The sequence below is a fragment of the Sinocyclocheilus anshuiensis genome, unplaced genomic scaffold, assembly GCF_001515605.1.
Source record: "Sinocyclocheilus anshuiensis isolate Anshui unplaced genomic scaffold, SAMN03320099.WGS_v1.1 scaffold537, whole genome shotgun sequence".
NCBI classification, from domain to species: Eukaryota; Metazoa; Chordata; class Actinopteri; order Cypriniformes; family Cyprinidae; genus Sinocyclocheilus; species Sinocyclocheilus anshuiensis.
In genome coordinates, this window is record NW_015539854.1 from 27395 (window position 1) to 51046 (window position 23652).

At 35.6% G+C, this 23652-nt stretch overlaps 1 protein-coding gene across 3 annotated transcripts in view; it reads left to right on the forward strand.

Moving 5' to 3' along the window:
• Positions 1–629: 629 nt before the first annotated feature.
• The window catches only part of LOC107684744 (myoferlin-like), a 35246-nt gene continuing 12223 nt past the window's right edge, over positions 630–23652 (forward strand). Inside the window, exons 1-30 of one of the 3 annotated variants that reach the window (XM_016481084.1) lie at positions 630–851; positions 938–993; positions 1181–1272; positions 6934–7042; positions 7860–7944; positions 8186–8319; positions 8424–8552; positions 9063–9125; positions 9278–9328; positions 9416–9446; positions 9529–9644; positions 9894–10020; positions 11752–11855; positions 11925–11993; positions 12084–12127; positions 12447–12529; positions 12660–12695; positions 13468–13592; positions 13712–13825; positions 13911–14088; positions 14172–14296; positions 14429–14538; positions 14617–14809; positions 16737–16892; positions 16969–17100; positions 17193–17356; positions 19858–19972; positions 20192–20294; positions 23048–23184; positions 23288–23458. In XM_016481084.1, coding sequence (XP_016336570.1) covers positions 764–851; positions 938–993; positions 1181–1272; positions 6934–7042; positions 7860–7944; positions 8186–8319; positions 8424–8552; positions 9063–9125; positions 9278–9328; positions 9416–9446; positions 9529–9644; positions 9894–10020; positions 11752–11855; positions 11925–11993; positions 12084–12127; positions 12447–12529; positions 12660–12695; positions 13468–13592; positions 13712–13825; positions 13911–14088; positions 14172–14296; positions 14429–14538; positions 14617–14809; positions 16737–16892; positions 16969–17100; positions 17193–17356; positions 19858–19972; positions 20192–20294; positions 23048–23184; positions 23288–23458 — 3240 coding nt within the window. In that variant the 5' untranslated portion in view covers positions 630–763. Of the gene's footprint in view, positions 852–937; positions 994–1180; positions 1273–6933; positions 7043–7859; positions 7945–8185; positions 8320–8423; positions 8553–9062; positions 9126–9277; positions 9329–9415; positions 9447–9528; positions 9645–9893; positions 10021–11751; positions 11856–11924; positions 11994–12083; positions 12128–12446; positions 12530–12659; positions 12696–13467; positions 13593–13711; positions 13826–13910; positions 14089–14171; positions 14297–14428; positions 14539–14616; positions 14810–16736; positions 16893–16968; positions 17101–17192; positions 17357–19857; positions 19973–20191; positions 20295–23047; positions 23185–23287; positions 23459–23652 lie in introns of those variants that run through there. The other 2 variants (XM_016481086.1, XM_016481087.1) reach the window with 2 other exon arrangements.

Sequence of the window (23652 nt, forward strand, 5' to 3'; positions counted from 1 at the left end):
TTTTATAAAGAATATCTCTCTGGATTTGAGACTTTAGTCTTTGCAACTTTACAGATCTTCTTTATGCACCAAGAGCTTGTAACACTCCAAAGAGAAAGGAAAACTTGAAATCGCATCATACGACCCCTTTAAGATGTTTTGTGAATAGGGGCCCAGATTTGCAGCCTTTCAGACAAAACAAGCAGAGTGATACAAACAGTGTGAAGTGTTCCGGCCTTTCCCACTCTGCTCGGCCAATCAAATTCAAAGACAGGGGATACCATGTTTCAACAGGCCGCACACACCTCCCAAAGAGTGCAGATTCTCAACTCACACTCTCTGAAGGATGATGTCCAATTGTTAAACCATCATCACAGACGACACCCTTAAATTCTTTACAATATGCCTTTATTTGTTCGACTCTGTGAGTCTATGTGATTCGCGCGATGCACCGCTAGGTGTCGCTTGTGCCTCAGCTCTTAAACTTTAAAATGTGATCAGTAACTTTGGTGCATTTGGCTCAGCATGCAAAGGAATAGTCTCAAATAACATAATAAATGATTAATCAAATGTATCATTTATAACAAATACTGTGAGAATCACATCCGCAAGTACAAGTGAACTGAACAGGTAGGCAGTCTGCCACATTGTGTCACACTGAAGTAAGTCCACACCCTTCACAAACTCTCCCAAATGGATGAGGGCACTGCAGTGAGCACACAGTTTCACATACAGACGCACATCACTATGGAAGTGCACTAAATGAAAACCTGGTTTTTCTGTCATGTTGCGCGTGGCAGTCGAGTCTGCGGCTGGTCTACCCAAAAAGAAACTGGGCAGTCCAGACCCCATCGCATCTGTGGTGTTTAAAGGTAAGAACTCCTCATGTGTTAACTATTTAACCATTAGACCGCAGAATAACGGCACCGACTATTCATTTTGTTTCTAATCATTTTAGACGAAAAGAAGAAAACCAAGCCCGTTAGCAGTGAATTGAACCCAGTGTGGAATGAGGTCTGTTGAGTTTTTATACACTTGAACGCTAATCACAGATGAATAGAAAAAGGTTCGCTGTGTATGTAAATTGCGAATGCACATGCTGTTTATTTAATGAGATCATAATGAACCGAGCATCTTCTGCATAGCACATTTCTTCAGTGGCTGTGAGAGTTTACGTTTTGAATGCTATTTTCCCCTTTAGACGCTTGAGTTTGATTTAAAAGGTGTTCCTCTTGATTCTTCCTCCTACATTGATGTGATTGTGAAAGACTACGAAACTCTTGGCAAAGACAAGTAAGTGTTTTTCAAATGCTCATTTGAGTCATATACTCAATATTAACCAGTGTGATGTTGAACTTTTGCTCCCACCTTAATCAAATACAAGTTGTGTGAATAGAGAAGTTCAAGGCCTATAGGATTTAAAAGTTTTGGCCTCCTGTGTTTAAGAGGTGCATTCTTACCAAAAGTGACTTGCAGTTCATTTAAATGCAGACAGAATTCAATACAGTCTTGCATCAGTTCATACCCTTGGTTGATTGACTGATTCCTTGATTCACATCTGTCTTGATGCATTTTGAGGTGAATAGTAAACATGTTAATCTTGGTTCGACAATTACTGTAATACCCTGCAGCTCACACACCCTCACAACCGTGTTCAGACCTGCTCTACGATGCCACGAGGAGTGGGACGGAGGCGTTTGTTCACAGTACTGGATGAATAATTGATTCTTATTTACAGGTCTGAAATGCAGTTGTTGCATAAAGATATCAATTGAAATAAATAGAGGGGTCTTAGAGTGCTTTATCACCCATGTTGGGCTATAAATTTCATGCATTTCCAGTTATTCCAGATTTTTTTTCTGTGAGAACAGCATTGGATGAAATCCAACGGCAAACACAAAGAGGCACATAACTCCGGCTGAAATTTACATTCATGCAATTACATGCAAATTGTCTTGTTGATGTCACATGGCTGTTTTAGGGTCTGTCAAAAATGTTTCTGAAGGGTTTTTTTTCTAAGCATATAAAACCACTCCTTCATACTTCTTGTGTTAAATACTTTAATCAATGAATGTAGTAATTCCTGATATGAATAGTTCATTATGTGCGATAACATGTCCAAAACAGAATATAGTAAGGTTTTACACTTAAGGGTAGTTCATAATTCACCCAAAAATGAAAATTGTCATGTTTTACTAACCCTCAAGTTGTTCCAAACCTGCATGAGTTTCTGTCTTCTGCAGAACACAAGAGAAGATATTTTGAAAAATGTTGGTAACCAGACAGTTGCTGGTAGCCATGGACTTGCATAGTATTTTCCCCATATTATGGAAGTCAATGGCTACCAGCAAATGTGTTGTCATTTGCTGCCAATTATTATTCAGTATATTATCAGTGGTTGTGATGTTTTGATAGACTACGAAATTGCACTATAGTGATATTGAGATGCTTTCAACCCAATTAAAAAGAACTGAGTTGTTTTGTAAGGATCTCACTCTCATTTTATTATTCTGATAACTATACCTTGGTTTCTTTCTACAGTAAAATAATTATTATTACATATATAGGATGAAAAAGCAAATATGTTGGGCTGTGACAGTTCCTTATCTCTTAAGAACACCATTATACTGATTGTTACTGTTTACCTGTTGCTGTGTTGAAAGCGCACTAGTTATGTTGTTGTACAATTGCATGCAAGTAGTTAATATTGCAAAATTTTTGTCTATATGAGTGGGATTTAAAGTGTCTCCCAGTGTTAGTGTTTACTGACTCTGAAAGGGCTGGTCTAGCAAATTTCTTTCTGGATGAAATTACAATATTTGGAGCAGCACATATTTAATAATCCTTATCCTCTTACAAACCTGATAGACAGCATTATTTATATACTATTATCGTTTTTATTCATATTTTAGCATTTTCAATTTTTCATTTTAAAGGGGTCATATGATGCTTTTTTAAAGATCATTATTTTGTGTATTTGGTGTAACAGAATATGTTGACATGCTGAAAATGTCATGTTTAATGTTCAAAAAACACATTATTTTTCAAATACTGTACATTATTGTAGGTCCTCTATGCCCCGCCTCTCTCAAACGCTTCGTTTTCTACAAAGTCCCTCCTTCCAACAAGCGCAGTCTGCTCTGATTGGCCAGCTGACCCAGTGCATTGTGATTGGCCGAACACCGCAAGCACTCGTCGGAAATGTAACGCCCCTTACCATAATCGCGAGCTCAGCTTTCAAAATAAATGTAAAGACAGTAAATAATGTCATTAGTTTTACCATCAGTTCAAGCCCGAAAGGGGAAAAACTTGAAATCGCATCATATGACCCCTTTAATTTTATTATGAGCGTTTGTGATTTTTATTTTATATTACTATCTAGGTTTAACGTAATTTAATTTCAGTTTTAGGTCAAGTTTAGTTTAGATTTTATTTATTTCTATTTAGTCATTTTAGTAAATTGCCAATGGTTTGTCATCTAATATTTGTATTTTTTTTTATTGTCTTTATTTTAATAAAATAGTTAGTTAATGATATAGGTTATGACTGTCTAAAGAATGTAGTCCCTGGATGTTGATCCAGCAACGGACTTGTTGTGGGCATATTTATTTTGGAACAAAAGTAACATTGTTGCATTTCAAATCAATTCTGTTTGAGAGTCTGGCAAATGAGGAGCATCACGGCACTGATCTAATCCAACGACTGCTTCCCGTAAGGCCAGAATTGTAGCGAACAGCACATCTAGAGTTTAATTCCCCGTGAGATAAATTAGTGTGTGTGCTGAAGTGCAGGGAGGCTGAGATTAAGTTTAAAAATGTCTGTTTGGTCAGTGCTACCGAGAGGTTAGTAAATATTAATCATACTTGGAATCACCTCAGGTTAAGGATCTCAGAAGTAACATTCCATAAAGGAAATGGAATGAGGCGAAATGTTGGAGGGTGTGGTTACCTTTGATTTATATATTTGCTCTGGCATGTTTGTTTGAAACTTGGATCATGAGGTGTTGAATATTAGGTTGGAGACTATGCTGGGAATTTTGCGCAATGCAAATGTTGTTTTTATTGTCATAGGATGCTTTGATAATCAAGGTTTTTGGGAGGAATGTTTTATCAGATTTCTCATTCATTCTACTTTGGCTTCATTGTAATTCGAACATCTCAGAGGAAATGTTGGTTTAAGAGCATGCTTTTCCTGAAAAAAAGCCTTTGCCTTAAGAGTTAAAGAGATAGTTCACCCAAAAATAAAAATGGTCACCATTTACTCATCCTTCACTTGTTGCTGTATGAATGCCTTGTCTTCTGTTGAAAACAAAAGAAGATATTTTGAAGAATGCTTGTAACCAAACAGTTGACGGTAGCCATTGACTTCCATAGTATTTTTTTTCCCATTCTATGCAAGTCAATGGCTTCAAGTCAAATTTATACAGGTTTGGAAGAACTTGAGGGTGAGTAAATGACAGAATTTTCTTTTTCTTTTTTGTGAACTATCCCTTTAAGAGTTCTTATTTAATAGCTCTTACAATGAAATGTCAAGAAACACAAGCAGAGCAAATGTATTTGTAATTTTTTTTTTTTTGGGAAAACCAATAACATGAATGTTGCATGGAATTAAATACAGTAGATTACTACAAGGTACAAGGCAAAATTAATTTAGGTGTAAATTCTTCATTAAACAATTCTTGTGTAAATGAACACTACAGGTAAAAATATGTGCTTTTCATGCACTGGTACAGTTTGAGATTTTGGGATTTTTGGCTTTACGTAATGTGAAGAAAACATCCAAACCACTTTATTGCACTTTATCTATTTACGTCAGTAGATTTCCATTACAATACATATCTTTAAAGGCCGTTTTCTTAAAATGCATTTTCCACCGAGCAAGAAATCTCCAATTCAGTAGCACTTACACAGACCAAACTTTCTGATTTTATCTATATTCTGAAGGTTTTTACAGAGGGATTTGTTCATATATCATTTGCCTGATTTTATACAACTTTTTTTGTCTGTACACTTTCTTATTTCCATCTTTTGACAGTACGTTCCTAACCTTAACCTAACTATTAAAATTAAAAAAATCTATTTTTGTATTGAATTAAAGGAACACTCCACTATTTTTGAAAATAAGCTAATTTTCCAACTCCCCTAGAGCTAAACAGTTGAGTTTTACCGTTTTCAAATCCATTCAGCCGATCTCCGGGTCTGGCGGTAGCACTTTTAGCTGTAGCCAGTGTTGGGAAGGTTACTTTGGAAATGTAATAGGTTACAGATTACAAGTTACCCTATTTAAAATGTAATAGTAGTGTAACTTTTTCAATTACTTTATTAAAGTAATGTAACTGATTACTTTTGATTACTTTTCTAAATTTCTAATGAATGTTTATTTGCAACTGTTATTCATTTTCAAACATTTACACCATGCAGGGTTAACTTTACAGTCTGTAACTGATTACAGTTACATTTATTTTGTAATTAAATTACGTATGGGTGCAGCAGGCGCAATGATATTATAGGCTAACTTCCGTCAACATAATCAAAGTGACCACCTGCTTGCACAGGGTGCATGCTGGGGACTATTTTCAGGTGCTGCGTAATATCATTGTGTCTGTTGCACCCATAGTACGGCAGCAAAGTTCCTTGATTATTACGCTGGAATGAGAGTATAGTTCCTAGCACATTTGCCTTAAATTTTTAATTACCAGCAGAATTTTAAGACTTTTTTTTTTTTTTTTTAGAAGTTAATGGTTTTATGAATGTTATACGCAGATGTGTGTGCTGTTTGTTTCATGAACACAGCTCAGCGCGCTCTGGTCTAATGTTTGTGGACGTACCCTTGTCATTATTTATTGTTAAATGTGACCCGGGACCACAAAACCAGTCATAAGTGTCAATTTTCTGAAATTGAGATTTATATATCATCTGAAAACTGAATAAATAAGCTTTCCATTGATGTATGGTTTGTTAGGATAGGACAATATTTGGCCGAGATACAACTATTTGAAAATCTGGAATCTGAAGGTGCAAAAAAATCTAAATATTGAGAAAATCACCTTTAAAGTTGTCCAAATGAAGTCCTTAGCAATGCATTTTACCAATCAAAAATTAAGTTTTGATATATTTACAGTAGGAAATGTACAAAATATTTTCATGGAACATGATCTTTACTTAATATCCTAATGATTTTTGGCATAAAAGAAAAATAAATAATTTTGACCCATACAATGTATTTTTGGCTATTGCTACAAAGATGATCTTAAGACTGGTTTTGTGGTCCAGGGTCACAAATGATATCACAACAGCCCTCTAATCAAATGTGGACAGCTAACGTAACAGGTCAATGTTTTCAGAAGGTAAATGCTGAATGTCTCGTTGTTTGTAGTGTTAGAATTAATAATCCTGGATGCTGACCTACTAAGTGTCCTGTTCACAGTATTAATCTACATGGCATTATTTACTTTTGGAGGAGATCTGTCTTGTGACCTTACAGAGTTAGAGCACACAAAGATCTTTTCTCCCATGGAAACATTCCTGCATTGTGTTGTTTGCCATTGCTGATTATTAGCATTTGATGGACTGACAGAAAAAGCAATTAACTTCACTTCCTCAGTCGGGTATATTTCAGATTTTTTTCTTTAGATATATAATGGAGGGCAGTGGTTGGAAAAAATAATAGATTGGTGATGTCTTCCAAAAAGGAAGTTTTTTGTTAGTTTTTTATTTTATTTTAAATAATAGTTACTCTTGGATGATTAACAATAAGACCAGGAACATGAATTATGAAAATAAATAGGGTCAGACATTTTTCACGGACTGTTTTTAAACACAGTTCACACAGCAGCATTTGAAACATTATATGAGACAGATGTGATGTTTTACTGAAACATGGTACAGTTAGCCTGCTTGATTTTCCACAAGACTTTGTTTTAATTATATGCATATTTTTTTTGTTTTGTTTTAGGTTAATTGGCTCTGCAAAGGTCTCTTTAAAAGACCTTGCCATTAGCCAAGTTAAGTCTCTCCCAGTGAAAAACTTGGCTCTAGTGGACGAAAATGGCAAGAGTATAGGAGTGGGTGTTTTTTTTTCCCCTTCTTTTTATCTTTTTAAGACACACAAAAGAAAATATATTTAATATATATTTTGTTATTTTTGAAACATATTTTGCTATAAGCAGGTACACTCATTTGCACGAAACTAAAATCATTTGCATGCTCTTTTATTAAATGCTTTTTCCAGTTTGTAAAAATACTTTAAACTACCAAGTAATATTGTCAGCTTTATTTAAAACAGTTGATACTGTTTATTGCACAGCAGACTTTACAGGCTTAAAGGGATAGTTCACCCAAAAATGAAAATTTGATGTTTATCTGCTTACCCCCAGGGCATCCAAGATGTAGGTGACTTTGTTTCTTCAGTTGAACACAAACGAAGATTTTTAACTCAAACCGTTGCAGTCTGTCAGTCATATAATGGAAGTGAATGGGAATCACGACTTTGCGAGTAAAAAAAAACATACACAGACAAAACCAAATTAAACCCTGCGGCTCGTGACGATACATTGATGTGTAAAGACACGAAACGATCGGTCTGTGCAAGAAACTGAACAGTATTATCATATATCATTTTTTACCTCTGATTCACCGTGAAGCTGCTTCTTCTTCTTGTTTTACGGCAGATGAACTATCCCTTTAAATTACTGTTTCATTTGAATGTAGTCATTACATATACCTGAGAAACATGTTTACATAGTCATCAAAAATAAATATCTGATCACCTAATTTGGTGATGAGCTTGGTATTGATAGCATCACTGTCAATATCTCCACATTGGACACTGTCAGTATTTGACATTATTATTATTAGATAATTAGCTGCATCCTTTTGTAGGCAACCATCAGCATGACGATTGGCTACGAGCCACCTGCCGGTGCTGTGACAAACCCACAGGACCAACAAGATGGTGGAAACACAGGTTAGCTGAGTGTGCTTTAATGGTTTTCCGTTTGATCTCGCAAAGGAGTGTTACACAGATGACATGCTTGATGGTGTGAAAACTACATTTTTCAGATACTTCATGGTTAGAGGTCAATTACAAGAATCTGTGAAGCTTATTTTGCAAAAAATATTTTGGCTTTAATTGCATGTTTGCCATATTGGTTATGTCTGACTAACCCATGATGTTCTGCATTATGTATTATTTTTTCGTTGATCAGCGGGGGGTGAAGAGGGAGATGTCACTGATGGTGGGGGACAGGGCGCAGTCACATCTCCTGGTGAGCCCGGCCACAAAATTCGGTCTAGGACCAGAAAACGCCATATTTTGGCTAATAAACCTCAAGACTTTCAGGTACGGCATTGTGCTGTAGTCATTAAATACAGTATGGTTTCTACGTTAAATGCTGACTCTTTATGTCTATTATTAGTCATTTTAAAATGCCATTTCTGTCAAAGATCCGTGTGCGGGTGATTGAGGGACGTCAGTTGCCTGGAAATAACATCAAACCTGTGGTCAAAGTGCATGTGTGTGGAGAGACACACAGGACTAGGATCCGGAAAGGAAATAACCCATACTTTGATGAGGTATAAAGTTGAAGATTGAATTGAATGTACTATTCAAAGGAATAGTTCCTCATAGTTCAATAGATCAAATGATTCTGTTATTATGCACTCATCCTCACTTTTCCATACTACAACAATTTATAGTGAGCCTGTAAAAACATTTAAAAAATCATAAAAGTGGTCCGCACAGTTGAATAAGCTATATTCCAATAAAGCATTGTGTGAAAAAATAAATTGAAATTTTTGTGATTTATATTCTCTGCTGGTCTTCACTGGAAGTAAAAAATAAAAAGAAGTGAAATTTCACTTTTTGATGAACTAGTGAAAACCCAAAAATGAAAATTCTGTCATCATTTACTTACCCTCAAGTTGTTCTAAACCTGTATGTGTTTCTTTCTTCTGCTCAACTCAGAAGAAGATATTTTGAAGAATGCGAGAACTTGAAATGTTATACTCTATGCCTGATTATTTGAAAATTCATTATTTCCTAAAATTGATGTCACTGAATACTATATGTATCACTCTTTACAGATCTTCTTTTTTAATGTCAACATGTTGCCCTCTGAACTGTTTGATGAGGTTGTAAGCTTCCGGGTAAGAAAGAAGCTGTTGCTGGTCACCAGCTTTTTTTTTTTTAAATGATGTATAAATTATCGTATATTTCATGAAAAATAGAAATCTAATATAATGATTTAATTGATTAATGAGTGAGTTGCTGATGATGAAGCTATTCTTCTTTTCTGCAGGTGTATAACTCTAATTCTTTCAGAGCAGACTGTCTCATGGGTGAATTCAAGGTAATTCAGTGAAATTCAAAGTGTATTTTTTTTTTGTACGAGACCCACTCTGTAATTCAAAATGAACTTATGTATTTCATTTTCTAGCTCGATATTGGTTACATCTATGATGAACCAGGTAATCTTCTGTTAATCACAAAATATGCATTACATTTTATCTGTAGTTGAATTGATCACAAAAAATTGTTTTTTCATCCCAGCTCACTGTATTATGAAGAAATGGATTCTCCTGAATGACCCAGATGACTCGAGCTCAGGAGCGAAGGGCTATCTCAAAGTTAGCATGTTTGTGCTGGGAACGGGTGATGAACCGCCGGTGCGTCCCCTGAACATAACAACTTTACACTATAGATTGACAAATACAGTATTTGTCTATAAATTTTTTTTTTTCATTAAAATGTGCTCTAAGCCATTCTTTTCTTATTTTTAATATGCAATAGCACACACTTAAAATTATTTTTAAACAATAAAACCCTGCTCTCTGCCAGTCATTCATTTTGAAACTAAAAAAGCATGCTATACAAACTGTATTAGCTGATCCCACTGGTTAATGTCTGTTTGGCAGGTGGAAAGGAAGGAGCAGGACAATGACAAAGATGATGTGGAGAGTAACTTGCTGCTGCCCGCTGGTGTCGCTCTTCGATGGGTTACTCTCAAACTCAAAGTGTTTCGGGCTGAGGACGTCCCCCAGAGTATTACAGTTATTCCTTATGCATATGTTTTCCAGAGCAGCACAGCAGACCCATCTTTTTGGGGTCATATGATTTGGTGTCTATTGTAAGTCCAGGAAATGGCAACATTAGGGATGCTGAGCTGGCACATTGGGTCACTTCCTGATCCCTCAAGGTGGCACTGCACTAGCTGACACGAAACTATTTCCCTGCCATTAACTGTTGAGTCACTATGGCTGTTATGGCTGTGCTGAGAAACACAAATCATTTTCCTGATTCTCAAATTTCTATGTAAATTAAGCTAATGACTGAAAAAATCAGCCGGTATTTTATGTTCATGACCATTTTGATCATACTGTATGTTTTCGTATTTAAAAATGATTAGTCAAGAAACCGTTCAGTATAACTGAACTAGCAGATGAAGTTGAAAATATTTCAGTTAAAGGACTAGTTCTCCCAAAGCGAACATTTACTGAAAAGTTACTCACCCTCAGGCAATTCAAGATGTATACGAGTTTAGAGAGATGTAAATTTTGCATTACATCACTTGCTCACCAATGGATCCTCTGGTGCCATCAGAACGAGAGTCCAAACAGCTGATAAAATCAACACCGTAATCCACAAGTAATCCACATGACTCCAGTCCATCAATTAACATTGTGAAGTGAAAAGCTGTGTGTTTGTCAGAAAAAAATTCATCAATTCAGACATTTCAAATCATCACTTCTGGCAAAATACCAAATCATAACCACAATAACACTTCTTCCAGTAAACACGTGTTCCAGTAAAAAAAAAAAAAAAAGTCTATCCCCGGTTGTCCTCTCACATCAAAATCCACTGACAAAATTGTTTTGGACTGTTTCGCTTGTGAACAGTGCTTGACCTTTACATATTTCTACACTGATTCAGAAGAGATGGCTTTTTCACTGGAGAAACCAATATTATGATTACATGACTTGTATGTTAGCTTAAAACAGTTGTTTGACGTTAAAAACATATTACGGACACGCAGCTTGTCGCTTCACAAGACGTTAACTGATAGACTGGAGTCATGTGGATTACTTGTGACATTTTTATCAGCTGTTTTGAATCTCATTCTGACGGTACCCATTCACATTGGTGAGCATGTGATGTAATAATAAATGTAATACATTTCTCCAAATCTGTTCCGATGAAGACACAATCTCATCTACATCTTGCATAGCTGAGTACATTTTTAGCAAATTTTTGGGTGAACTATTTAAAGGTGGGGTAAGCGATTTTTCAAAAACGCTTTAGAAAACTGATTCGGGCCGACTAGCAAAACAAACTTGGTGTAAACCATAGATATGTATATATATGTATGGTGTAGACAGCATCACTGATTATAATGAGTTCCATAGTATTTTGTCGCGCTGCGCCACTCGCGTCCGGTGTAGACACGGTGTAACATTGGTTTTGCTTTGTTTCACAGAACTAATCATTGCCTGGGTTGTGTACGCATGTGTGGGGTGGAGCTATCAAAATAGGGGCGAGACTCTTTTGGGGTAGGGGCGTGTTTGTTTTGGTGATTTCAAATGTCAACATTGGCTACCAGAAATCGCTTATCCCACCTTTAAGTAACGTATCTAAGTAAATGTAAATAAAAGTAACATTTACTAGAAAGGTTATATTTAGTAAGTTGTTCTAGATTCTTTTCCCAGTCTGTGAAAAAATGAACTCCACATTAAAGTGACAGAAGTTGTAACTCTGAAATTGTTTTGTTTTTTTTAGTGGATGATTCCATCACCCAGACTTTAAAAGAGGCATTTGGAGGTCAAGAAAACAAGAAGAATCTAGTGGATCCATATGTTGAAGCCTGGTTTGCTGGTAAAAAGGTACAGCCCACCCAGACATACACACTTATTGCTTCTGTCTTTCGTCTTAACTAATTATATGTCTTTTAGCTCTGTACACAAATAATTGAGAAAAATGCAAACCCAGAGTGGAACCAACAGCTCAACCTAAAGGTCAAGGTAATTGGCTGGATTGGGAAAGATTTGTTTCTGCACTTTATAAATGTGTTAGTCCTTTGAAGATTCCCATTGGTGCCACTTGTTTTACAGTTCCCGTCCATGTGTGAAAGAATCAAGCTGACTGTATTTGACTGGTGAGCATCAAAGCATAGTGGTAAGGTTGTGTCACCACAGCGGATATGAACTTTTGAAATCTGTGTTGAGAGAATTCCCTGTGTTATTAGTCTTGGAATGTGAGCTGGGAGTTAAAGTTTGGTCAGTGTTTTAAACTGGGAGGACACAGTCAGGTAGTATGAGTCATAGCAGTGCCGTCCCACCCTCTCCCACAATGCATTCCTCCCCATAAACCAGACTACAGCTGCTCAGGGAACAGTGGAAAAACTGAGACGGCCCCTAGCTGGACTGTTTGTGTGACACACTGGAACATTTAAGCTGACTCCCCCTCTTTCTCAGGGATCGCCTCAGTGGGAATGATGCCATAGGCACCACGTATCTGGATCTGACCAAAATAGCATCCTCTGGTGGTGAAATTGAAGGTATAAAATACAGTATATGCAAATAATTTTCATGTCAAACTTTTTCTTTTTTAAATGCAGGGTCATATCTTGATCTTTTGAGATTGTGCTATGAAACTCAAAACATTTTTGTTTGTTTTCTTTGTGATAGAGGATCATCCAGGAGATGAGTTTTCAACATATAAAGGTTGAATATCTGCACGGATTCCAGATCTGCAATCCCTTGTGTCCAAACACACAATATAGGAATAAAATTAAAAAAACACTAGTTAACATGCAGTTCTTTTAAGTTTCATTAAACACATTGTTCTCTCAAACCAACCATCTTTATTGGTCTGTGAGAATTTGGTACCCAAGGGTTTGCAGTTACTTTACGCTTATTATGAATCCCTGCGCACGCTCTTCGAATTAGCATAAGCACAGAACACTTATGCTATTTTTGGCAGGTTATGCATCATGTTGCACACCAAGTAATGAAATAATGCAATTCACAATAACATTAATCACCTAAATAAAATGGCATGGGATAATTATGCATCCCGGTTTCATTACCGGTCAAAAGTTTGGAATAATTAAAAAAATATATATATATTTTTTAAAGTCTCTTATGCTGTCTTGGTGACCATAAGAAACTTATTTTAAAAACGTTAAACTTTTTTATTTTTATTTTGACCGGTAGTATATATCTTGTTATTGTGAAAATATTTCATTTGTGTACAATCGTATTGTGCTGACATCCAATTTCATGCAATTTCATTGTTTTCCATAGCAGGAGTTTAATAATAGTTTATATAATGAACTTTGTGCACATTTAAAATCACTTCAAATAATTTCTAATACTAATCAAAATACTAATTTAAGGAGCTCTGCTTTGGGATGCTTTAACAAACCTTACTCTAACATCTATCCGGCTACTATCATGTCACTAGAAACATTTTTATTGATTGTGTGTTTCACAGGAGAGACTGGGAATTCTGAGATCGGCTTCCTGCCTACTTTTGGCCCTTGCTATATAAATCTGTATGGCAGCCCGAGAGAGTTCTCAGCCTTATCTGACCCTTATGAAGACCTTAATTTAGGCAAGGCAAGTGCAGATGATGAATTTGATATGTTTCCATTCCCAAGCATTGAGAATTTGCTTAAAATATAATTTGCAGCAAAAATGCATTTCAAGTAGGCTGAAAGATTTGTATATATTTGCAGGGTGAAGGGGCGGCTTACCGAGGTAGAATTCTTGTTGAACTCTCCACTAAACTTGATGGGAAGGCTGACAAGTCTGTGGAAGAAATACCAAGCGATGATATCTTAGTTGTTCAGGTGAGGCTCTTTGTTGAGTTCCCATACAAAGTAGTTTTTTCACTTGACGCCTTTATTTACGCTTTGTGCTCCTTTCTTTGAATAGAAATACCAGCGCAGAAGGAAGTATTGTCTGTGTGCAGTGTTTCATAGTGCAACTATGATCCAAGAACCAGGGGAGCCCATTCAGTTTGAAGTTAGCATTGGCAACTATGGCAACAAGATGGACCTAACATGCAAACCTCTGGCTTCGACCACACAATACAGCTGTGCTGTTTTTGATGGTGATGCACATTTGGTGTCTAATAAAGATACTGAGTAAATGAAAATAGAATCTGTGGTGTTAAGTTTTGTTTGGTTCTTCCAGGTAATAATTACTACTACCTGCCCTGGGCTGACACCAAGCCTGTGATTGCCATCACATCCTTTTGGGAGGATATCAGTCACCGGTTAGACTCACTGAACACCATTCTGTATATATCTAACCGTTTGGTAAGTGAATGTTTTAAAGTTTCTAGCAGTACACACTCTCTGTTTACATCACACACCAGTGGTTCTCAACTTGTGTGAATAAAATGTATTCTTTGTGCATCAAACCTGTTAATACGATTCCTCCTTTTGCAGCAAACCAACCTCAGTGCGTTAAAATCTGCAGTACAGTCCAAGGCTACAGATGCAAGGCTAGTAGAAATCTGGCTGAAGCTCATCAATCAGTTAATGGAAGATATCAGCAGGTAATATCCACTTTAGCTCAACATTCATCAGGATTTTTGTCATGCTTGTTTTAACTAATACAAACTCCTGTGTCTCAGTTTCAGAATTCCTGACATGGAGGGGAAGCCCAATCTCACAGCCCTGGACATCCAGCAAAAGATGTTACGGGACAGTGCTCTGGAGAACATCATGAAGGGAGCAAAACACTTGTTTGAGGAAGCCACAGATGTTAATAAGTGCTTGAGCGTCATTGAAGGCTGGCTGGACAAACTCAAGCAACTCGCTGAGGAGGTATTTTTTATCCTGTGTAGGATTGGAGCTACAATTAGGGATACACAAAGTTTTTTTTTTTTTACTAATTGTTACTAGTAAGGCGAATATATATATATACCGACACTGGATATTTAGTTTTGTATGCTCATTTACCTTATTTTTAAATTTAAGTGTGCTGTCTAGTGCTCACTTAGCACAGTTAATCTTTAGAAACTAATAATTTAATAACAATATAAATTTTTCATACTGTACATTATAATGTTGTGACCTAATTTAAAATTGCTTTTTTTTTTTTTTTTGTATTTTGTGTTTTAATGTTTATTTGTTTAGACAAATTAGTATATAATTTTACTAATCAGCTATTTATCAGTTAGCATCCATTAAAATAATTAGAAGTTCATTGGTATCAAACAGAATTGTAATATTGATGCATTCCCAAATATTACAAATTCAAATTCAGTTGTTTTGTTCAACCACTGCTGTCCCTTTTTCTTTCCTTAGGTTTCTGCCCATGTATAAAAAAAAAAAAGAAATCACCCCATGGCTCTTAATTATACTTTAAATTACCAGTACTTGGTTAGTCTCACATAGCCAGACTTTCACTATCAACAAAGTCAGGTCAACATTGCTACTTAGTCTAACCAAGAACTGCCCACTTTGTCTTTGACATGTCTGTTTTTACATGTGGTTTAGGGTTGGTATTATTTTTTATGACTATAGCCCTATTGGTAACACTTTATTTCGATAGTCCACTTCAGACATTCTACTAACAGTAAGTAACTTTGCAACTACATGTCAACTAGCAGTCATTAGAGTATTAGTAGACTGTCTGCTTAATATCGTCTAACACTTTATTTTGATGGGTCCACAACATACAACATTCTGACTGTCAATTTATTCTACTAACCCTAAACCTAACCTAACAGTCTACTCTGAGAATTAGTAGACATGTAGTTGCAAATGAATGAGAATTAGTTGACGTGTAGTTGCAAAGTTACTTATAGTTAGTAGAATGTCTAAAGTGGGTCTTTATTATGGCAGCAGCAGGTATGCAAAACAGTTTTAAAATATGTGTTTTATATATAATTATATCGCGTATAATTATATACAACTATAATGCATCTATTTTCCTATTTTTAAGATTTAAATAAATAATAAATAGGATTATATATTATAAAATATGCTTTGAATAAGAATACATTTAACATAAAATCCTTCCTACTGATCTTTGGATACTGATCTTCTGCCATAAAGTAATTTTTTGATACATTTTGCACAATAATAATGGGTAAATAAAATTAATTTTATTTACAGCAGACAATCTGGCCACGTGAGTAGCTCGTTCCCGGGTTCGTAGAATCACAGAACTAGCTTCTCCACTGTGAATAAATCCATTAATTTTATCACTGATGTGCCATGTAAATGTATTTTTACAGACGTCCACATGAGAAACAATTACCATCTTGATCAGGCTTATGACGATATTAGACCAGCTAAAAGAAAATACTCCAATCACTGCATAGCACTATAAGGCTACAAGCAGAAGAAATTATTGGAAATCTGTGGAAATCATCTAAAAAGTAAAATGTACTGATTATTTCACAGATATCACTTTTTTTGAATATTTAGCTACTACTATGAACCTCAAACGAAACTCTGAGTCTCTTTTATGATGCCACAAACCTGAAAAACTGTGGCAATTCAGTTATTACTTCTTCCTGTAAAGCACACATTTTGTCCTTTATGGTGCCTAGTAAACAACTCCAGACAAACTTGAGTTGGTTTTCTACCAGTGCAACCAATGTTTTTTGTACAGTATACTTTTGATGGTCAGAGACTATTGCTAGATCAGAACTTGAGCTAATTCTTGTTGGTCAGACTAATAGAATATGACTGTTAAACATCATCTGTATCAACATTAATCTCAGAGCATCTTTTTTCAAAGCCTCAGAACAGCATGCCTGATGTGATTATCTGGATGTTGAGAGGAGAGAAGAGGGTAGCATACACTCGCATCCCAGCCCATCAAGTGCTCTATTCATCCTACAGTGAGCAGGCATGTGGTCAATACTGCGGGAAGACCAAGACTGTCTTTATGAAGGTATTTAAACATGACATAAAACATGTTTAAACTTTGCTTCATGAAAAGTAACCCATGATTCCTGTTTTTCCAACAGTATCCCATGGACAACAAAAAAGGTTTAAAAATTCCTGTCCAGTTACGTGTGAACATGTGGCTTGGGCTGGCAACAGAAGAGAAGAAGTTCAATCATTATGCAGAGGGAATTTTCAATGTATTTGCAGAATTGGTAAATATTGTTGTTTTTTTTTTAATGCTTTTTAGGTCTGGAGAGAAGCAGTCTTGAGTTAGGAGCTAATTTTAAACCATTGTCTCTCACAGTATGAGAACCAGGCTCAGGTTCTAGGGAAATGGGGCACCACTGGTCTGCTGAATCGTAGCAAGTTTTCTGATGTCACAGGCAAAGTGAAGCTGAAGCAGGAGTATTTTTTGCCCCCGGTTGGCTGGGAGTGGGAAGGTGACTGGCGGGTTGATCCAGAGAAAACGTGAGTTGTTCGCCACCCTCAACACAAACATTTGGAAATAGTTGGCACATTTCCAAGCATCATTATTGCTATTTATCATAATTAGGTGTAGACATTTGAACAAACTAGCAACACTAAATGTTATACTAAAGGCCAAAAATTCAGTGCAATAAACATTTTAACTCTCCTATCGCATTAAAAAGTTCTTTCACATTGCAGGGTCAGTTTTGACCTGGAGAAACATGAGCTTATAAAACAGTCATAATTTAATTTTTTTTTTTACTAAAACATATTGTATCTGTGAGTGATTGTGCAAAAAATTTCACCGTTTTGAATGTTACCATGTGTAGCTACGTTTGTTATTACTATATATATACCCCCTTTTTATTCATTGTAAAATTTGAAATTTAAAATAATTTAATTTAAGATCTACAACAAAACCACTGTGATGCAAGACAAAAATGTTTTTTTTTTCAGTATTTATGAGAAATTTTATTTTAATATGTAAATTTATGAAATTTATAAGATTTTATAAACTGATAATTACCAGTATTAATTTCATTGGATTGAATGAAAGTTAATTAAATTATTTTGACTTTAACCCATGCTGCTCAAAAACTGTGAAATGTTTTGAAACCTACATATATTTTTTTTTCTAACAAAATGTAAGTATCACTCCTGTAATGTTTAAAACAAAATATATTTATTTTACTGGCATAAACTTCACTTTTTGGATAGAAAAGGTAATCTACAGCCTGAACGTGCAATGCTTTATCAATAGGTGGCAGCAGAGTGCATATTGTATCTGTGAGTGATTGTGCAAAAATTTTTTTTATAAATAACGTTTGTTATTACTATATATATACCCCCTTTTTATTCATTGTAAAATTTGAAATTTAAAATAATTTAATTTAAGATCTACAACAAAACCACTGTGATGCAAGACAAAAATGTTTTTTTTTTCAGTATTTATGAGAAATTTTATTTTAATATGTAAATTTATGAAATTTATAAGATTTTATAAACTGATAATTACCAGTATTAATTTCATTGGATTGAATGAAAGTTAATTAAATTATTTTGACTTTAACCCATGCTGCTCAAAAACTGTGAAATGTTTTGAAACCTACATATATTTTTTTTTCTAACAAAATGTAAGTATCACTCCTGTAATGTTTAAAACAAAATATATTTATTTTACTGGCATAAACTTCACTTTTTGGATAGAAAAGGTAATCTACAGCCTGAACGTGCAATGCTTTATCAATAGGTGGCAGCAGAGTGAAATGTGGACTTCAGCCCTTTCAAACTCTTTTCCTATTCAAAATTAGACTATTTGTTCCTTGAACTTTTGCTTAAAGGGATAGTTCACCCAAAAATGAAAATTCTGTCATTAATTACTCACCCTCGTGTTGTTTGAAACCCGTAAGACCTTCGTTCATCTTCAGAACACAATTTAAGATATTTTTGATGAAATCTGAGGGCTCTCTGACCCTCCTAAAGTTACGAAGCTACGAGAATACTTTTTTTGAGCAAAGAAAACAAAAATAACGACTGTATTCCACATTTTCGTTCTTTGTGCAAAAAAGTATTCTCGTAGCTTCGTAACTTTACAGTTGAACCACTGATGTCACACGGACTACTTTGTCGATAATCTTGGTACTTTTCTGGACCTTGAACGTGGTAGTTACCTTGCTGTCTATAGGAGGGTCAGAGAGCCCTCAGGTTTCATCAAACATATCTTAAATTGTGTTCCGAAGATGAACGAAGGTCTTACGGGTTTCGAACAACACGAGGGTGAGTAATTAATGACAGAATTTTCATTTTTGGGTAAACTAACCCTTTAACACCCCTTTGGGTTGTAGTTCACTAGATATAGTTTATTTGTTATGTCACCGTCTGTTTGTATTATCTTTGTGTGTGCATATTCAAGTTTACCGACAAAATTCAGGCTTAGAGTTGTGTCAGATACTGGAAGTTTGAAAAAAAGTAATTTGATACAAATCTAGCTAATAGCTGTAAAAAAACAAAAAACAAACCAAAAATAATATTTTCAAGTGTAAACCCAGTCCATTTCTGGGTCAAAACTGGCCTGAATTGTAAGGTGTAACAATTTAGCTTAAATGGTTATATCGCTTAAATTATTTTAAAAAATCTGAAAAAAGTAAATGATGTGTATTTTGATAGTCTTAATCCATGTTTTTTTTTATGTACTAAAATGAATGTTTTTACAATTTTTAAATGCCGCTTCCAGGTCAAAACTGACCCAAATGTGATAGGAGGGTTCATTTAATTGAACAGCTGTTCATGTGTCTGTTCAGCCCGACAAAAACATTAGCATTTTATGGAGAGGTGTTCTAATTTCTTTAAAACTGCTCAACCAGGAAGATTTGCAGTTTTGGTCATGCTCAATAATGGTGGCATCCATGGCAAGTTTTGCATTGACGACCACCACTCATATTTTCTTCAGAAACAGTTACAGTCTAGTCAATAAATTATGTTTTTCTTGGGTGGATGGGTAGTCTGCTGACTGAGGCTGATGCAGGACACACTGAGTTCGTGGATGAGGTCTATGAGAACGAGACTCGATTACCAGGAGGAGAATGGAAGCTTGCGGCAGAGCCTTACACTGATGTGGTAAAAGCACCTGCCAGCCTTTGCTTCATATCAGATGTCTAATCGAGCCATTCGCTCATTTATTTGTGATTTCTATTTAAACAGCCTCTGCGGCACTAGTACATCTAGATCTTAGTGAAACCAAGAAAGAATGGTTTATAATAGTAGTAATTATAAATAATAATATATAATAATCTCTCAAAAATCCTGTTATTCTCCATTATTATCCTTTATTTACAGAATGGAGAAAAGGTTCAGGGACCTGCAGAGATTGAATGCCCACCTGGCTGGAAGTGGGAGGATATCTGGACTTTTGATGGCAACCGAGCTGTCGATGAAAAGGGTGAGCCTGCCATTGTTTTTTGTTGTTGTTGTTAGAAATGTTGCCATGTGTTCTTAACAATTGAGCTGCTTTTAAAATAATTTTCAAAAAATACTTGATTTAAAAAGAATTGACAATCAGTGTTGGGGAGTAACTAGTTACATGTAACGGAATTACGTAATTTAATTACAAAATAAAAGTAATTGTAATCAGTTACAGTTACTAAGAAAAAATATGTAATTAAATTACAGTTACTTATGAAAATGTTAAGGATTACAAAGGGGGTTACATCTGATTTTTTTCACAAACACTCCCACATACATATTTAATTGAGTTCTTTCATAAATTGCAGTGACTGCTCTAAAATATGAAACACCAATGTTTCAGAAGTTTATAACATGCTTATCCGATAGGGTTTATGTATATGCTTTATTTTTTTAAGATCAACAGTTTTTTTCTAAGGCATTGTTAAATTCCAGTGTTTCCTGTCTATGCAAAGATTTGATTTCAAAAACAGTATCATAGCTATTAAACTATTTCTTGTTATGATTTTAAATATGTATTTAACCTCAGAATGATTTTAAAGTAAGTCTGATTTTGTGGTGGCTGTGCTTCAAAGGGGACATCGGATGCCCATTTTCCACGTTGGTATGATTCTTTAGTCCCCTTTTTGTCAAAAACAGCTCTGTTCACAGCGACTCGTTTCCGTGCATATCTCTTTACATGCTAATGAGCTCTGCTCACCCCGCCCCTCTCTTTTGTGCACACACTGCTAAGACACATTTATATGCAAATGAAGATATTTTGCATTCAATGTCGCCTTTAAAATTCAAATATTATAATCTTTATTCAAGTGAAGGATTTCGAAAGTCTGACAGTTATCAGTGTTAAGCACATATTGTAAGTTTAACCCTGCCTGGTTTACATGTTTGAAAGTGATTAACAGTTGAAAACATTAGACATTTAGAAAAGTAATCAAATGTATTCAGTTACATTACTTTAATAAAGTAATTGAAAAGTTACACTACTTATTGCATTTTAAGTAGGGTAACTTGTAATCTGTAACCTATTACATTTCCAAAGTAACCTTCCCAACACTGTTGACAATTTACTCATCTGCCTGTTATTCCAAACCTGTATGATTGAATTTCTTCTGTGGAGCAGAAAAGATAAAGTTTAGTTGAATGTTCACTGTTCTTTTTGATGAAAGGAAAATATACAGTGACCAGAGGCGACCTCTAAAATGGAGGAAAAAACACTATAAAGGCACCAAGTAGACCATATGACGTGTGCAATATTTCAAGTCTTCTGAAGTCATGCATTAGCTTCATTTAAGAAACCGACTGGCACTTAATTTTCTAGAATTTATTTACAATAAATTTTACATATTCACACTAGAGCACATTGCACATTAAACACATGTCATGAAAGATGTATGAAACTTTAGATGACAGGCTGTTAGGTCCTATACATGCAATCACAAGATGGCACAAATTGATTGGCCTCTGCTGATTCTACAACCAATAAGCTTGCATGCTCAACATTTAAATAGTCTGGTTCAAGTGTTAACTGTAAGCTGATCCTGCAGTGCGCTATCAGAGTTCCTCTGAAACCCTCCAGCTCCACCTGTCTAGATTTGCTCTTGGATTTATGTATGCCCATTCATGCAGCATCAGCATATCTTACATGTTCACACCAGCGTGGCTGTATATCTAATGGCTGTAGCAAGTCCATGCTGTAATGATTGAAACTTATTTAGTTGATCCAATTTTAATATTTGGGCTGTGGAATTAAAGCTGCAGTCCGTAACTTTTTTTTTTTTAGTTCAAAATTTACAAAATGTATATAATAAGCGAGTACACCATGAATCCATTTTCCAAACCGTGTTTTCGGCTTGTCCTTAATCACTACAGAACACCTATAAAAAGTGTTTATATTCAGACTATTTTAGACTGGTTTGGGTAGGTACTGCTGCGGAGTAGCCCAGTACCTGCATGATTCATCATAGACATAAACAGAGAGAAGTAGCTCCGGCTACAATGTTCTTCCGCAAGACGCATGCAGTTTTGTTTATTAACCGCTAGAGCGCCAAAAGACTGCAGCTTTAAGTAAGGGATAATGTACATCCAGCCGGATGTTATCACAGAATATAACCCTGAAGGGGGGTTATTCAGCGATAACAACCGGCTGGATGTACATTATCCCGTTTATTGCACGGCTACTTGCCACTTAAGTAAATAATTAGACATGAAATATTGATTCGAGTTGAAATATTTGAATGCAAGCTTCCGTGAACACAGCAGTTGCGAGCAAGTGGCAAGTTCAAACTAGACGGACATTTAAGGGATACGGTGCAGTCATACCAATTATTTTGCATTTTAAAATATATTCAAATAGAAAAGTTATTTTAAACTCTTTCCTGTTTTTGTGATTAAAGCTGCAGTCCGTAACTTTTTTTGTGTTCAAAATTTACAAAATGTATATAATAAGCGAGTACACCATGAATCCATTTTCCAAACCGTGTTTTCGGCTTGTCCTTAATCACTACAGAACACCTATAAAAAGTGTTTATATTCAGACTATTTTAGACTGGTTTGGGTAGGTACTGCTGCGGAGTAGCCCAGTACCTGCATGATTCGTCATAGACATAAACAGAGAGAAGTAGCTCCGGCTACAATGTTCTTCCGCAAGTCGCATTCAGTTCTGTTTATTAACCGCTAGAGTGCCAAAAGTTACGGACTGCAGCTTTAAATGATGTGTATTTGTGAGTTTAGGTTGGGAATATGGAGTCACTATTCCACCTGATGATAAGCCCAAATCCTGGGTGGCAGCTGAGAAGATGTACCATGTTCATCGTCGCAAAAGAATGATCCGACCTCGCAAAAGGATTCCTGGTGCCAAAACTGCTGAAGCAAGTGTATATTCTGCATTTTAAAAGATTTTTCAAAGTTAATTAGGAATGTATGTTAGATTGTGCTTTTATAATGTGTATTTCCTAACTGTTTGACATGCAGAAGAAGGATACAGGAGATGCAGAGGGATGGGAATACTCCTCACTCATTGGCTGGAAGTTCCACAGGAAGCAACGATCATCTGACACGTTCCGGCGGCGGCGCTGGAGGAGGAAGATGACACCTGCTGATCGGGTTGGAGCCTCAGCTATTTTCAAACTGGAAGGAGCTCTGGTTAGCATCAAAGCTGTTGAATTTTTATTTTAAAGGGGTCATATGATGTTGCTAAAAAGAACATTATTTGGTGTATTTGGTGTAATGAAATGTGTTTATGCGGTTTAAGGTTCAAAAAACACATTATTTTCCACATACTGTACATTATTGTTTCTCCTCTATGCCCCGCCTTTCTGAAACGATTTTTACAAAGC